This window comes from Rhincodon typus, chromosome 32 (assembly GCF_021869965.1).
Source record: "Rhincodon typus isolate 14 chromosome 32, sRhiTyp1.1, whole genome shotgun sequence".
NCBI classification, from domain to species: domain Eukaryota; kingdom Metazoa; phylum Chordata; class Chondrichthyes; order Orectolobiformes; family Rhincodontidae; genus Rhincodon; species Rhincodon typus.
The window spans coordinates 23,001,015-23,016,620 of NC_063363.1; the positions used below are offsets into that span (position 1 = coordinate 23,001,015).

The 15,606-nt window shown below is 39.4% G+C and overlaps 1 protein-coding gene across 1 annotated transcript in view; it reads left to right on the forward strand.

Moving 5' to 3' along the window:
• The window catches only part of LOC109915507 (cystathionine beta-synthase-like), a 40,142-nt gene that overhangs the window by 8,726 nt on the left and 15,810 nt on the right, over window positions 1-15,606 (forward strand). Inside the window, exons 4-10 of the mRNA XM_020515139.2 lie at window positions 1,236-1,370; window positions 2,756-2,835; window positions 7,872-8,006; window positions 8,321-8,390; window positions 11,860-11,951; window positions 13,791-13,916; window positions 14,677-14,761. Coding sequence (XP_020370728.2) covers window positions 1,236-1,370; window positions 2,756-2,835; window positions 7,872-8,006; window positions 8,321-8,390; window positions 11,860-11,951; window positions 13,791-13,916; window positions 14,677-14,761 — 723 coding nt within the window. The remainder of the gene's footprint in view (window positions 1-1,235; window positions 1,371-2,755; window positions 2,836-7,871; window positions 8,007-8,320; window positions 8,391-11,859; window positions 11,952-13,790; window positions 13,917-14,676; window positions 14,762-15,606) is intronic.

Below are 15,606 nucleotides of genomic sequence, written 5' to 3' on the forward strand. Positions count from 1 at the left end.
CGGTTTTGAGCCCCTTAGCTAAGGAAAGGTGCACTGGCATTGGAGTCAGTTCAAAGAATTCAGGGTTTGAGTGAAGATTTGTAGCTTGGGTGTTGGTTATAGATGTTGGTGTGCTCGCCGAGCTCGATGAACACACCAACATCTAGAGTTCAAAGAATGTTCGTTTTCCTAATACCAGATATGGAAGGGATTGTCTTATGAGGAGATGCTGCATAGATTGGGCCTGCTCTCATTGGAATATAGAAGAATGGTAAGTGATCTTGTTAAAACATAAAAGATTCTTAGAGGAGTCGACAGGGTAGATGTGAAAAGATTGTTTCCTCTTGTGGGAGAATCTAGGACTAGATGACATAATTTCAGAATAAGGGGTCACACATTTAAAACAGATGAGGAGGAATTTCTTCTCTCTGAGGGCTGTGAAATGGTGGAACTCTGCAGTCAACCGATGAGGCTGTTCATTAAGTATATTCAAGGCATTATTTTTGAAGGATATCATGGGTTATAGGGAAGAGGCAGGAAAATGGAGTTGAGGGTTTTCAGATCAGTCATGATCTCACTGAATGGCAGAACAGACTCAATTTGAACAGTAGAGATAGCTTCATAATAGGGTGCACTGGGATTTTAATATTGTTTGCCTGGCAATTTTTAAAAAAAACATCATGCACAGGATTTGATTGTTGCTGGCAAGGTCAGCATTTATTGCCCAGAGGGCAGTTAAGAGTCAACCACATTATTGTGGGTCTGGAGTCACATGTAGGCCAGACCAGCAGTTGTCAAATAGTGAGGACAAATGACGTTAGTGAATCAGAATGACTTTCCCCTCAACAACTGGCAATGGTATCATGGCATTATTAGACTCTCAATTCCAGACTTTTAAAACAAAAAGTGTGTTCAAATTCCACCATGTGCCATGACAGGGTTTGAAACCAGGTCTCCGTAATGTTACCTGGGTCTCTGGGTTAATAGCCTAGTGAGAAAAGCACTAGGCTAGCACCTGGGCTGTTTTAGGTTACGTTAGAAAATATTTCAAAACAAGATTTTTCTTAAAAATAACATTACTACCACCACCTCCCACTCTGTAATTTGATACTAACTCAAAATATTGTGCTATTTTTTATTTGCATTTACATTTTTAAAAAAAATCTTTGTACTAGACATATATATAGATATAAGATCAGAAATGAATAACTAGAAGCATAACTTTGCTAAGGCTACTTTTTGAACATCTTTTCTAGTGGCAAAGTGTGAGTTCTTCAGTGCTGGTGGAAGCATTAAGGACCGCATTGCTTTACGGATGATTGAAGATGCTGAGAAACAAGGGGTTCTGAATTCAGGTGATGTCATCATTGAACCAACCTCTGGTAACACAGGTAAGAATTGTTAAAGTATTAGTTGAAAAAATTGAGACTAAGTGGGTTATCGCAAAAAGGAAGTCTGTGATGCCCGTTAGGAAGTTCCAGAATAAGCATCAGTGATGTATCCAGATTCTATCCTATTCTCTGGATGTTCTGCTGAACTACAAGGATTCACCAGAAGCCTAACAACTTGTTGGAGCAAGTGGAATAGCAATTAATACGTGTTGTGCCTGCTTCCTGAGAGTAAAATTGGTCCAAAGCACACCATAATGGCCTTCCTCAATCTTTACCCACTTAGTCCATTTGTTAAATTCATGGAGACCATTTTGCACCCAGCGTGAGCAACAAACTTCTCTAACATTCAATGGGTTAAGTATGCCCTTTGTTGAAACATCATGCTTCTAAACTTTAAAACACAACAGTCAAAGTAACCTGTTCGAAATCATTGCTGCAGAAATGTGTTAAATGAGCCCAAAACGTGATGCTTACAAACTCATTGCACACTGACCCCTGTGCTTCAACATTAGCCCAGTTTCTGGAATGCATGCCAAGTGAACTGAAATTACAGATTCAATAAAAATAAGACAGTAACTGGAATAGGAACCATCAGTCATCATTTCAAATGTGCAATATTTCAACTTTGCAATTAGCTTCCATCCTATGCCATTCAATACTATTGCCAGAATGGAATGTCATTGGTAAAGAAAATTTTGTATTATTACTTTGATTAGAGATCTAAGATTGTGAATGCACACATTTGCATTACATATTAAATGTTGTTATCAGCATTGAATTTTGTGGCAAATTTCTCCATAGTTAATGAGCTATGCACTTAACTGGAAAGTATGAGAAGGGCAGAACTGATCAGATATACATGCGGTGATAGACTTTTGACTTTCAATAGGACCTATTTACTTGATGAAGTAATGTTTGTGTTATGTCCTATAGCATAAGAACAAGTAACATTTTCAACTTTCAGGAAACAGAAAGATTCAATACACATTCTTACAGCCCTGGTCTCTGAGTATATTACAATCATAGGCACCACTATGTTTAGGCTAGCACTGTGGAATTTGATTACAAACCGTTGCAAGCTTTCCTCAGCATGCCGTGCTGCATGTGGCCTCAGTAAGATGGAGTCTGAGACCTTTCTACCATTATGTTACATGCCATGATTCAGTGGTGATTTCATGACTCTTAAAGGCATATTGCATACTCGCTGTGAGATATAAAACTGTAGTTTCCACCATCCTTGTGCAAATCAGTTATAGAAAAAAAAAGGCATTAACATTCTAGCAGGTAAGTCATTAGATTAGAACGATTAATCATTTTTGATGTTGAGTGTTGTCACTTGACCATAAAGTGATTGAAGTTATTGTCATCATTTCATATTATCACAGGCATTGGTTTGGGCTTGGTGGCTGCTGTGAAAGGATATCGTTGCATTATTGTCATGCCAGAGAAGATGAGCTTAGAGAAGGTAAACATAACATTAAGAATCCTTGATTCTGAGAGAAAGCAATGTCTTGATTCAGAAATAACCCACAATAGGACTTCATTTTATTCCAGCTGCTGCTGCTAGTCAATTAGTTCCTGCCCATATCGACCCTTGGTTTATATGATGACCATCTGAAAATGGCTTTCTGTCATTAAAGATGACTATGGACATTTTTGCCTCCGGCAGGATATTTTATCTGATTTGGTAATGCTCATTTATGTCTCAACCTTGGAGACTAGGTATGGATATTATGGTATTAAAATTTTCCAAAAAGATGTTAATTGCCAGCTAGCAATTCCATACAAGCATTATATTCACAGGTATGTCCAGTGTTTGGATTAACACTAGGCTATTATATTGCAATGGTACAGCATATTTTCAATTAATCCCAGGGTAAGATGGAACTTAAGAAGTTTATATTCCCCACCTCACATGCCATGACATCAGCAGCATGTCTCTTAAAGGTATACTGACATCCTGATTGTGAGACATTATAAAGCAGTCATCCCCTTAATAACTACAGAGACAGTGAGAATACAGAACAGTGTTTTTTTTTACTATACTGTAGATATAGGAACTCCCTTTTTATCTGCACAGTGAAAGGAATTATTTTTATTTTACTTATTTTCATTCTTTCACAAAATGTGGGCACTGCTGGTTAGATCAACACTAATTGGCTATTTTATACACATTCCTTCATTAATATTCTGATATATGCTATGCTGGCTGCATATTCTATAGGGCATTACAGTTGGGTAGGCAGATACAATCCTTTCTTCTTAAATACTGTCTTTTTTTTGCCTTTGCACCACTCTCTGCTTCCGTGTCACTACGATCATAATATAGAAGGGAACATCATTCATCCACAGAAGACTCCCTCACACTGACAGAGGCGGAAAGAGATAAAAATCAACTAGTGGTCTTATTCTGTCAGCAGCGGTGAGGACCACTGCCCAAACTGTGCAGGCAATGTGGCAGATTAGAAATGTTTGCAAGAGCAAAATCTTTAGCTACGGAAACAGCAAGTAGAATTACGCAACATTTTCTGAGCATCAAAATCCACTATTGACGTTCAGTAGCAGCAGTGTGTACTATCTACCAGATGCACTGCAGAAATTCACCAAAAATCCTTAGACTATACAATCCAAAACCAGGACCACTACCATCTAGAAGGTCAAGGATAGAAGATACGTTTGAAAACCTACTGATGAGAGATTAATCAAATTTCTTGCCAGGCTGTAGTGAGTTGCCAAGTAAGTGGGATTCTAGCTTGTTAAACACGTTATTAATGTCACAACTCACCACATTAATATTTAGCTTCCTATCTTACAAATGCGCTAACAAACTAGATGCTGAGAAATTTCGACATGGAAATCGGAGCAGATACCTGGCGATTTCAGCTCACCAGTTGCTCCAAAGGATTTACATGTTGCTTAGGGTCAAACAGTATCTCTGAGCATGATCCACAGGTACTAACTCCAGTTCTCTGGATGATAATACAATGAAGAAATGATCAAGGTGGATGAAGTTTGCTTCCATGTTATGTTGTGCGGGATCCCTGCAGTAAAAGTGCAGGATCTCACTTGTGCTGGATATTAGGATGTTGAAGGCATAAGTAAGTGAAACATGCATGTGCATTTAAAAACTCCAGCTACTTTTCGTTAGCAAACATTTCTTCTCACATACGTAGAGTGAGCATGATTATGTGTTAAATGTTAGTCAAAGGCAGATTTCACCATGCCATTGGTGTTAGCCAAAATCATATTGCCATTTCAGTGACTCAGAAGTTAATGGCTTTAACTGTTTTTTTTTAAATTTATTCACTCATGGAATATGTGCATCACTGGCCAATCAGTAATTATTGCCCATTCCTAGTTGCCATTGAGAACATGATGGCAAACTGCCCTCTTGAACCATTAAGGAGGGAATTCCAGAAATTTCACCCAGTTGAGTGATATATTTACAAGTCAGGATACTGAGTCATTTGGAGGGGCACTTGAAGATGGTGGTGTTTCCATTTATCTGCTGTCCTTGTCTTTCTAGATGGAAGGGATCGTGGGTTTGGAAGGTGTTGTCTGAAGATCTTTGGTGAAATACTGCAGTGCATCTTGTAGGTAGTACACACTTCAGTTATTGAGCATCTCTGGTGGAGTGGATGTTTTGGATGTGGTGCCAATCAGGATGTCTTTGCAGAAGTTCCTCAGGTTAGTGACCTAAGCCCAACCATCTTCAGTTGCTTCATCAATGACCTTCCGGCCATCATAAGATTAGAAGTGAGGTTGTTTTGTCCTGGATAGTGTCAAACTTCTTGAGTGTTGTTGGAGCTGCACCCATCCAAGCAATTGGGGATTATTCCATCACATTCTTCACCTCTGCCTTGGAGATTGTACACAGGCTTTGGGAAGTCAGGAGGTGAGTTACCTGCTGCAGTATTCCTAGTCTCTGACCTGATCTTGTAGCCACTGTGTTGAGGTGGTGAGTACAGTTGAGATTCTGTTCAATGATAACCCCCAGGCTGTTGATAGTGGGGTTTCAGTGATGGTTACACCATTGAATGTCAGGGTGGTTAGATTGTCTCTTTTTTGAGAAGGTCATTGCCTGCCATTTTTGTGGTGTGAATATTACTTGTCACTTGTCAAACCAAACTGGATATTGTCCAGATCTTGCTGTATTTGAACATGGACTGCTTCAGTATCTGAGGAGTTATGAGTGGTGCTGAACATTGCGCAATTGTCCGCAAACAACCTCATTTCTAATCTTATGATGGACAGAAGGTCATTGATGAAGCAGCCGAACATGGTTGGGCTTAGGGCACTAACCTGAGGAACTTCTGCAAAGACATCCTGGAGCTGGGATGACTGACTTCCAACAGCCACAATCATCTTCCTGTGTGCGAGGTATGATTAGATTTGACTTGATTCATTATTGTCACATGTACCTAGGTACAGTGAACAGTTTTGTTTTACGTACAGTACAGGTAGATCATACCATACAAAGTACATAAGGGTAGTAGAACAAAGCTAGGAGTACAATGTTACAGCTACAGAGAAGGTGCACAAAGAGTGAGGTCAACATTAAATTTGAAATTTGAGAGATCCATTCAGAAATCTAATAACAGCAGGGAAGAAGCTGTTCTTGAATCTGTTGGTTCTTGCGTTTAAGCTTTTGTATCTTCTGCCCAAGAGTTTGGAAGAAATTATAACCGGGATGAGAGGGATCTTTGATTATGTAAGCTGTCTTTCGGAGGAAGCAAGAAGTGTGGATGGAGTTATTGGATGGAAGGTTGGTTTGCGTGATGGACTGTGTTCACAACTCTATAATGTCTTATGGCCCTGAGCAGAGCAGTTGCCATACCAATCCATGATGTATCCGGATAGAATGCTTTCTATGGTGCATCTATAAAAGTTGATAAGTCTTTACGGACATGATGAATTTCCTTAACCTCGTGAGAAAGTAGAAGCATTGTTGTGGTTTCTTGACCATTGCATCAATGTGGATGGACCAGGACAGATTATTGGTGGTTGTCACTCCTAGGAACTTGATGCTTTCAGCTATCACCACCTCAGCTCTATTGATGTAAATAGGGGCATGCCCTTCACCTTGCTCTCTGAAGTCAATCTCCAGCTCTTTAACTTTGCTGACTTAAGGGAGAGATTGTTATCTTTTCACCATACCACCAAGCACTTTATCTCTTTCCTGTATTCTGTCTCATCATTGTTTGAGATGTGGCCTACAACGCTGTTGTCATCAGTGAACTTGGAGATAGAGCTCGGACAAAATTTGGTCACACAATCTTGAGTGTACAGTGAATATGGTAAAGGGCTGGGTACACAGCCTTGTGGGACACTGGTATTGAGGATTGTTGTGGAGGAAATGCTGTAGCTTACTCTCACTGATTGCGGCTGTGGGTCAGGAAGTCAAGGATCCAGTTGCAGAGGTTGGAGCTGAGACCTAGGTCTCAGAGTTTGGAGACTAGTTTGGTTGAAATTATAGTGTTGAAGGTGGAACTGTAGTCAGAGTTGGAGCCTGACATAGGTATCCTTGTTCTCCAGATGTTCTAAGGATGAGTGTAGGGCCAGGAATGTGGCATCTGTCATGAACCTGTTGTAATAGTAGGTGAATTGCAAGGGATCAAGGCAGGCTGGAAGGCTAGAGTTGATGAGAGCCCTGACTAACCTCTTGAATCACTTCATAATTATGGAGATCGTATGGTATTGCCTCTCAGTATCTCTAATGGCCTTACGGAGGTCATATGACTCCAACCAGCAGAGAGATTGCCCCCTTGTTACCCTTTGATTCTAGTTTTGCTAGGGGTCTTTGATGCCACACTAGGTTGAATACAGTCCTGATATCGAGGGCTGTCACCATTTCCACTTTGAAATTCCACACTTTTGTCCATGTTTGAACCAAGGGTGTAATGAAGTCAGGAGTTGAGTGACCCTGTTGGAACAAACTGGGCACCACTGAGCAGGTTATTGCTGAGCAGGTATTCCATGATAGCACTGTTGATGACACCTTCCATCACTTTACTGATGATTGAGGGTGGATTGATGGGGTGATAATTTGTCTTGCTTTTTGTGTGCAAGACATACCTGGCAATTTTACACATTGTTAGGTAGATGTCACTGTTCTAACTGTACTGGAACAGGTTGGCCAGGGGAGCGGCAAGTTCTGAAGCACAAGTTTTCAGTACTATTACTGAATGATGTCAGGACCCAAAGCCTTTGCAGTATCGAGTGCCTCCAACCATTTCATCGGCCAAAAAGGGCTAATGAAATTGGAAGAAATTTATCTTGAGATGGTAAGCCAGCAGTATTTTCCTGCCCCATTGTAATGCCTAAAGTGAATATTTGCTCTAATTAGACACTGCCATTTTTGTGAGGTGTCAATGTATTTCTTGTCTATTAATGCATTTTGGAATATGCAGAAGCAGTGTTCTTCCCAAATTTTAGCTGTTATTTTTAAAAGTTGCATTGATTATCAATAATTTCCAATCTTTTTTCCCCTTTTTGTTACAGGTCAATGTGTTAAAAGCCTTGGGAGCTGAAGTGGTGAGGACACCAAATGCTGCAAACCTCAACAGCCCTGACTCTCATATTGCAATGGCCTGGAAACTGAAGAATGAGATTCCAAACTCCCATGTGTTTGATCAGGTAAAATCACTTGTCAATATAAATGTAAATTATGTAAATTTGTTGCATTTGTCACACTACATGAAAATATTGCACAATATATATTTTTAAAAAGTGCATTTAGCTCAAATTCAATTCCCTCCATGAGTGTGCAGAATGGTGGCAGTGGAAGTCTTGAGGGATCAAGCTAATTAACTTCAAATGAAGAGTTGTGAAAATTTCAAACAACTTCAACTAGATCTTTGGAATTTTCTCAAGAACTTGTAGGACTTGTCTATAAATCTGTTGCTTTACTTTAAATGGAAACATAATGCCAATATTTATTTTATCCTCAGTATCAAAATGCTAGCAATCCATTAGCTCATTACGACATCACAGCAGAAGAAATTCTGGATCAATGTGATGGTAAGTCATCCTTCAGAGGAGCTATTCTTGATTTGCTTAAAAACACATGAAGCACAGGCTGTGCTTGTGAAATTGTGGGTGTAATATTTACTGAACAAGTTTCACAATGAGAAAATATTCCAGTTTTGAATAAAAAATGTAAATTATCATGTAGTTACTGAGTCATAGAGTCATACAGCACAGAAAAAAATCCTTTGATCCAACCAGTCCATGCCAAACGTAATCCTAAACTAAACTAGTCCCACCTACCTACTCCTGGCCCATATCCCTCAAAATGTTTCCTATTCATGTGCCTTTCTAAATGTCTTTTATATGTTGTAATTGTACCTGCACCCTTCACTTCCTCAGGAGGTTCATTCCACATGTGCATCATCCTCTGCGTAAAACATGTGCCCCTCATGTATTTTTTAAATCTCCCTCCTCTCACCTTAAATATATGCCCCCTAGTCTTGAAATCCCCCATACTAGGGAAAAGACAACTCCCATTAACTCTATCTATACCTCTCATTATTTTATAAATTTCTTTCAGGTTGCCTCTCAACCTCCTGGGCTCCAGTGAAAAAGGCCCCAGCCTATCCAGCCTTTCTTTATAACTCAAACCTTCCATACCCAGCAATATCCTAGTAAATCTCTTCTGAACCCTCTCCAGCTTGATAAAATCGATAGAGGTCTTTACACCCCTTCTATCATTAAACCTGAGTTTGGTTGTAATTTGGGATGAAGTTGCAGGAGTGATCAGATGTTTCAGTTGTGCACAGGTTTCTTATTTTCTAAACTTGCATTCAGCTGGAAGTTTCACATTTTGAAAATACCTTTACAGGGCAGGGGAGCTTCTGTCCAGGCCAGGGTTCATTGCTTATCCCTAAATATCCTGAAGAAAGTGGCAGTGATCTGCCTTCATAAACTTCTGCAGTCTTGAAGTGGAAGGAGACACAATCTGTTGTTGAATTGTTCCAGGATCTTGACTCAACTACAGTGAAGGAGCAGTATTCCATCTCCACATTGTCAGTGAGGGCTGGGTGCAGACTGCAGGTCTCCCATGTATCTGCTAGAGGTCTTGGATTTGGAAGGTGTTGTTGCAAGAGCCTTGGTATGTTACTGCAATACATCTTATAGATGTTGCGCACTGTTGTCATTGTGCAAGGCAGTACAGGGAAGTCTTGGAGGTGATAGATAGGATGACAATCCAGCGGGCTGCTTGACCCTGGATGCTGGCAACAATCTTGAACAGAATGCTTTAATTTTGTGCCTTAACATTCTTCCTTTGACTGTGGTAGGTAGTTACACACCAAAATTGCATTTCACCTTCCAGATGTCATCAATAGTGCTATCAAGTAACACCAGCTCAGCAATAAACTTCTCAAGGAGGTCCAGTTTGGATTCTGCCAGGGCCACTCAGCTCTTGACCTCATTACAGCCTTGGTCCAAACAGAGGTGAGGTGAGAGTGACAGCACTTGATATCAGTGCAGTATTTGACTGAGTCTAAGGTTTTGGAGTAGATCTGTAGCTCGGGTTGTGGGTGTTGAGGTTGGTTGGCTCGCCAAGCTGGTTTGTTGTTCCACAGACGTTTCGTTACCGTGCGTGGTAACATCCTCAGTGCAGCCTCTGATGAAGCGTCAGTGTGTTTTCCCGCCTGGTTTTTAAACTCTGGGGTCCGTTGCGAGAGATTGCCTCACTTCTGGGTTTCCTCCATAGTGGAATGTATATGGCGTCGAGTTCAATGTGTTTATTAATAACATGCTTCGTGTAGTGCCATGCTTCCAGGAATTCTCGTGCTTGTCTCTGCCTAGCCTGTCCCAGGATCTTGGTGTTGTCCCAGTCAAAGTCGTGGTTCTCCTTGTCCATGTGGATTGAGATGAGTGAGTGATGGACAAGGAGAACCATGACTTTGACTGGGACAACACCAAGATCCTGGGACAGGCTAGGCAGGGACAAGCACGAGAATTCCTGGAAACATGGCACTCCACGAAGCATGCTATTAATAAACACATTGAACTTGACCCCATATACATTCCACTATGGAGGCAATCCATCTCAACGGACCCCAGAGTTTAAAAACCAGGCAGGAAAACACACTGACGCTTCAACAGAGGCTGCACCGAGGATGTTACCATGCACGGTAACGAAACGTCTGTGGAACAACAAACCAGCTCGGCGAGCCAACCAACCTCAATTTGACTGAGTTCCTCAAGGAGACCTGGAAAAACTAGAATCAATGAATATCAAGGGAGCAAACTCTCTGCTGATTGGAGTCATACCTGGTACTCGGGAAGATGATTGCGGTTGGTGTAGGTCAGCTATCTCTGCTCCAGGACATCCCTGCAGAAGTTTGTCAGGGTACTGTCATATTCCCAACCATCTTCAGCTGCTTCATCAATGATCTTCCATCCATCACAAGGTCAGAAGTGGGGATGTTCACTGATGATTACAGTGTCCAGCACCCATTCACAATTCCTGAGATGCTGAAGCAGTCATTTTCAAATGCAACAAGGCCTGGGATGACAACTGGCAAGCAACATTTGCACATCACAAATGCCATACTATGACCATCTCCAATCGGAGACAACCTAACCATTTCTGTTTGTCTTGTATTTTTGAATACCTTCTTTGATGTTTCCCATCTCCATCTTTTTCAAATTTAAGCAAATCAAACCAAAACTGGACCAAAAACAAAAGAACTGCGGATGCTGGAAATCGGAAACAAAATCAGAAATTTCTGGAAAAACTCAGCAGGTCTGGTAGCATCTGTGGAGAGAAAGCTGAGTTAACACTTCAGGTCCAGTGACCCTTCTTCAGAATTGAAGAACTAGACAGCCTGAAACTTAACCCATTTATTTATTAACTAGTCTTTGCTTTGCACTTTGTTTCCATATCATCAGCTTAAAGACCTTGACTTCATATTTAAGGCATCACTTAAGAATAGGCTCCAACCTATCTACTCTAGCCATAAATTCCCGTCCAAACCCTCTATTCCTTTCAGTCTGGTGATCCTCCATCCTCTCTAATCCACCAATGAAAGATTACCAGCATCCATACCTCAGTCTCTAGAACTCTCTTCCAAAGTCATTTTGCTTTTCTGCCTTGCTTCATACTTCTAAATAGTCTTCCAACAACTGATCATGAATCATGATTTTTCCTCGTTCTTACCCTTTACTTCTTGTTGATAACCTACCAAATGTTTACAGGGCATAAATTATTTAAGGTAATGCAGTTGGATTTTTCTCTCCATGCATTACCTGTCATTGTTAGTATAAATCAAGTTACTTTGTAACAATATAGAAATCTAACCTTGCTAAGGATGACTGTTTGTTGATGAGCTAAGAGTGAATAATCTTGTACCTAACTTCATTTTCAAGCTGCAACACAATACTGAAAAAAAAACAGAAAGGTACATTTCTAATGGTATATTTGGTTTATCTGTATTTCAATCATTTGTGAGTAAGCTTTTGTTTTGTTTAATTTCCACAGGACAAGTTGATGTTGTGGTGATGGGTGCTGGAACTGGCGGTACCATCACAGGCATAGCACGAAAATTCAAGGAAAAATGTCCCAACTGTAAGGTATTTCATCTTATATGAAATAAATAAATGGTAATGAGTAAAACTTTTGCACTAATATTGAAGTGTCCTTCAAGATGAAAGGGATATTTGAAAAATGGCAACTTCTTCTTGACTTGGCAGCATAAAGGTAATAGTGCTGATTTAATTAAAGTTCAACTCTGCTTGTCAATGAACTGCAAATAGTAATGTTTGAGCAAACACTTAGATCTTTTGAGGAACTGAAACTACCAATCTGGTAAAAGTTATGCATGAATGCAAGCCAGTTAATTTTCACTTTTGGGGATTTAAGTCCCTTGTATTTTATGCTCAAAAGTAAGATGGCAAATATACTAGAAAGATGAAACCCACTTGTACGTATTTTGTTGCCGGTGGGCGTTTTGAGGGGGATTCTGATGCTGCTTGGCCTGCTGTGTTCATCCAGTTCTACACCTTGTTATCTCTGATTTTGTTGGGTTTTTTTTATTACACTTGCCGACTATAGGCAGTTGACAATATGTAGCAATTTTCTGAGATTATTGAGAAGCATCAGCTTAGATATGATACGTTAGTTAATTAGGCAACAAAAGGAAATATAAGAACTGTGACTGATGAGAATAGTTAATGAATTCTGAAGCCTTTCTGTAAAATGAAAGAGTAGAGGCAGTTCTCTCTCCTGTCCCAGATGTTTTGTAACAACACAGTGTGAAGCTGATTCCCCAAACGTCAGCTTTCCTGCTCCTCTGATGCTGCCTAACCTGTTGTGTTCCTCCAGCTCCACACTGTGTTGTTTCTGACTCCAGCATCTGCAGTCCTTGCTATCTCCAGATGTTTTGTAGTCTTTTGTGGCAGTCTTTAATAGTAACTGACTTCGCTCTTTCCCCCAGCTGATGTGGGGGTTCTCCTGGTCTTCCCCAGATTGATGGTGGCTCAGTCCCCTGGATCTCATGCTCAAACCCATCTCTCCCCACCTATCCCTATTGATATACCTTCAGTTTGGAGGCTGATCATTTCTATCATGTCAATTACGTGCCTAAAGTCTTTTACCCAATGATCATGTGCAGCTACTCATGATGACAGGATGACTATTTGCCCACCTCCATTTGAAGGTTATACTTCATTCCTTATTAAAAAAAAAACTTCTTATTTTCAGTAAAATGCACTTGTTATTGGTTAGTGTTACAACTGATAAATCTTTTTACACTTGTGATGAACTAGTTATTACATTAACACAGTAAAGTGAGGTTTCATGCTGCACACAAAATATCAAATATGGAATACTGACTGAACTCAGGTTTAAAGCGGACCCCAGTTTCAACATTTGAACAGTCCCAGGAGTGATTAGTAGATGTAGATGATACTCAGTCAAGCACGCCTCAACTCTAACCTCCTACCACATGACTAACATATTACTATTACAATGGCTATTCTTCGGTTCTTCTGGATGAACCTGTCGAAATTGCATTGCTTTTATACTATGATTCAATGCTATTACAACAATATGTCGTCTGTTACCAAACTCTCTTGCCAATAAATTATTTCTATTGCTGTCTCATATTACTTGTCTCCATTGTAATGACGGAGATCTGAGCTACCAACATTTTGCTGCACTTATCAGCAGGCACATCACATAAATCTCTGCAATGCATTGGTTCAAATCACATAGTATAATAGCAGTCTGGAATGCAATAAATCTGCCAAATTTGTTTGGGAATGGGCTAACTTAATTTCAAGATCAGAATTGAAATAAAAACCAAAATGTACATTTTACTGAAGCCGTTTGCTACAAATCAATTTACATTTTTTTGAAAAAAAAATTGCTCCAGTCTGGAAAATGTAATTGGTTTTCTTTATTTTTGTCAGATCATTGCTGTTGACCCTGCAGGTTCAACCATGGCTGAACCAGAAGAACTGAACTTTCCAGACCAGATTTCATATGAAGTGGAAGGAATTGGCCATAGATTTATACCAACAGTATTGGACAGAAAAGTATGTCCTTGCATTTCAGATAGTGGGCATAATTATTTGAAGATCTTATTACTCTTAATGTATCATAAAGTGATATTTAATTTGTTTTCAACTTGAGACTTGGTTAAAAAAATTGTAGTATTTCAAGGCTGATTTCACTATAAATGCTATTCTTTGCAAATAAATCCAAAATTGTTTTCAGTAATGATGAGCTTTCTTGTTTCTGCTCTATATTTTATCCTAGAAATCATACATAGCATATATTTTTTCAACAGGCAGCAAACATGACTCATTTGAGAACTAAGAAGTAGTAAAATTTGGAAGAGTCCAATGTATACGAATAAGAAAGGCTATTTAACTAAACAAGTCTACTCCTTCTAACAGATGATATCTAATCCTGTTTTGAAAAATGAACAGTGCCCTATAGGGCAGTTGGCAACTTCTTCTAAAACCTTTGTTTTTACTTTGTACAAAGTGTATGGGGATGTCATGATGTTCATTATTTCTTTGCTGTTATTTTCTTTAAGAAAGTAGCTGCCTTTTTCTGCACCTTAGTAGCCATGAAACCTGCATACAGTACTTACCCTGTTCAATAATAGCATATACCTTAAAGTTACAATAAAGTGAAGACTATATTCTTTGTTTTAAGTTAAGTGCTTCTTATGGAAAATTGACAATTTCTTATAGAACTGATTAGACTGAACAGATAAGAAATTTTTCATTTGCTCTTTAGCTTAATACTGTACTGTCCCCTGTAACAAGAACGTTGTTTCTCAATCAGGTGATTGACAAATGGTTGAAGACTAATGATGAGGAAAGTTTTGCAATGGCTCGGATGTTGATCAAAAAAGAAGGATTGCTGTGTGGTAAACCATGTTTCAAATAGTACTTGCATGAATGTTTTCTCTATCCTTGTGAAATGAGATTCACAGTGTGAATCTTTTCAACAGCACATTTTCCGAAATATTGGTTATATTGAATTGTGGAACTTATTGCTACTTGTACTTAGAGACTGGGTGAATGCGCTTAATAAGAATGTTCTGAAATTGGTCCTGGAAGGCTGGATGATCAATTTCTCATAAGAAGATCTTGTCAGAATAAAGTTGCCTTGCAATGCCACAAGGGATTCTTGAGCCTTTACAGTAGTCATGATTTTCAAGCTTTGTTTAGTATTTGTGATGTATTACACACACTCCTATCTCAATCTATATGACACTAAGCAGAAAACTTTCTGATAAGTTATAGCAGACACTTTTAAGGCGGATGGACATTGTTATAATGGAATCATCATCACTAATTAAATGGTTCACCAAAGAAGGCATTGAATATGTTGAAACAGGTTATCTGTTGAACCCTTTGGGGAGGCCTAAAGATGCAATTTATGATTCCATTCTTTTACAGCTTAAGTCCCATCAACAATAGAACATAGTTCAATGTCAATTTAGAATGATTAAGTCAGTCCTACAGATAGAAATAAGTTACCAAATAATTAATTTAGAGAAGTGGTTTTGGATTTGAATCCTGGCCATTATAAAATTCAACTAATCACCAAAACAGAATTCCATCTGGTTTTGTAATTGAACAAATGTTGTTCAGGTTTTGCAGAAAATTTTGCATTTGCCTGTGATGGGATTTTTGTGATTCTACAGTTGTAGAGACCATTTCTCTGAACCAGGAGACCCAGGTTCAATTCCCTCCTGCTCCAGAGGTC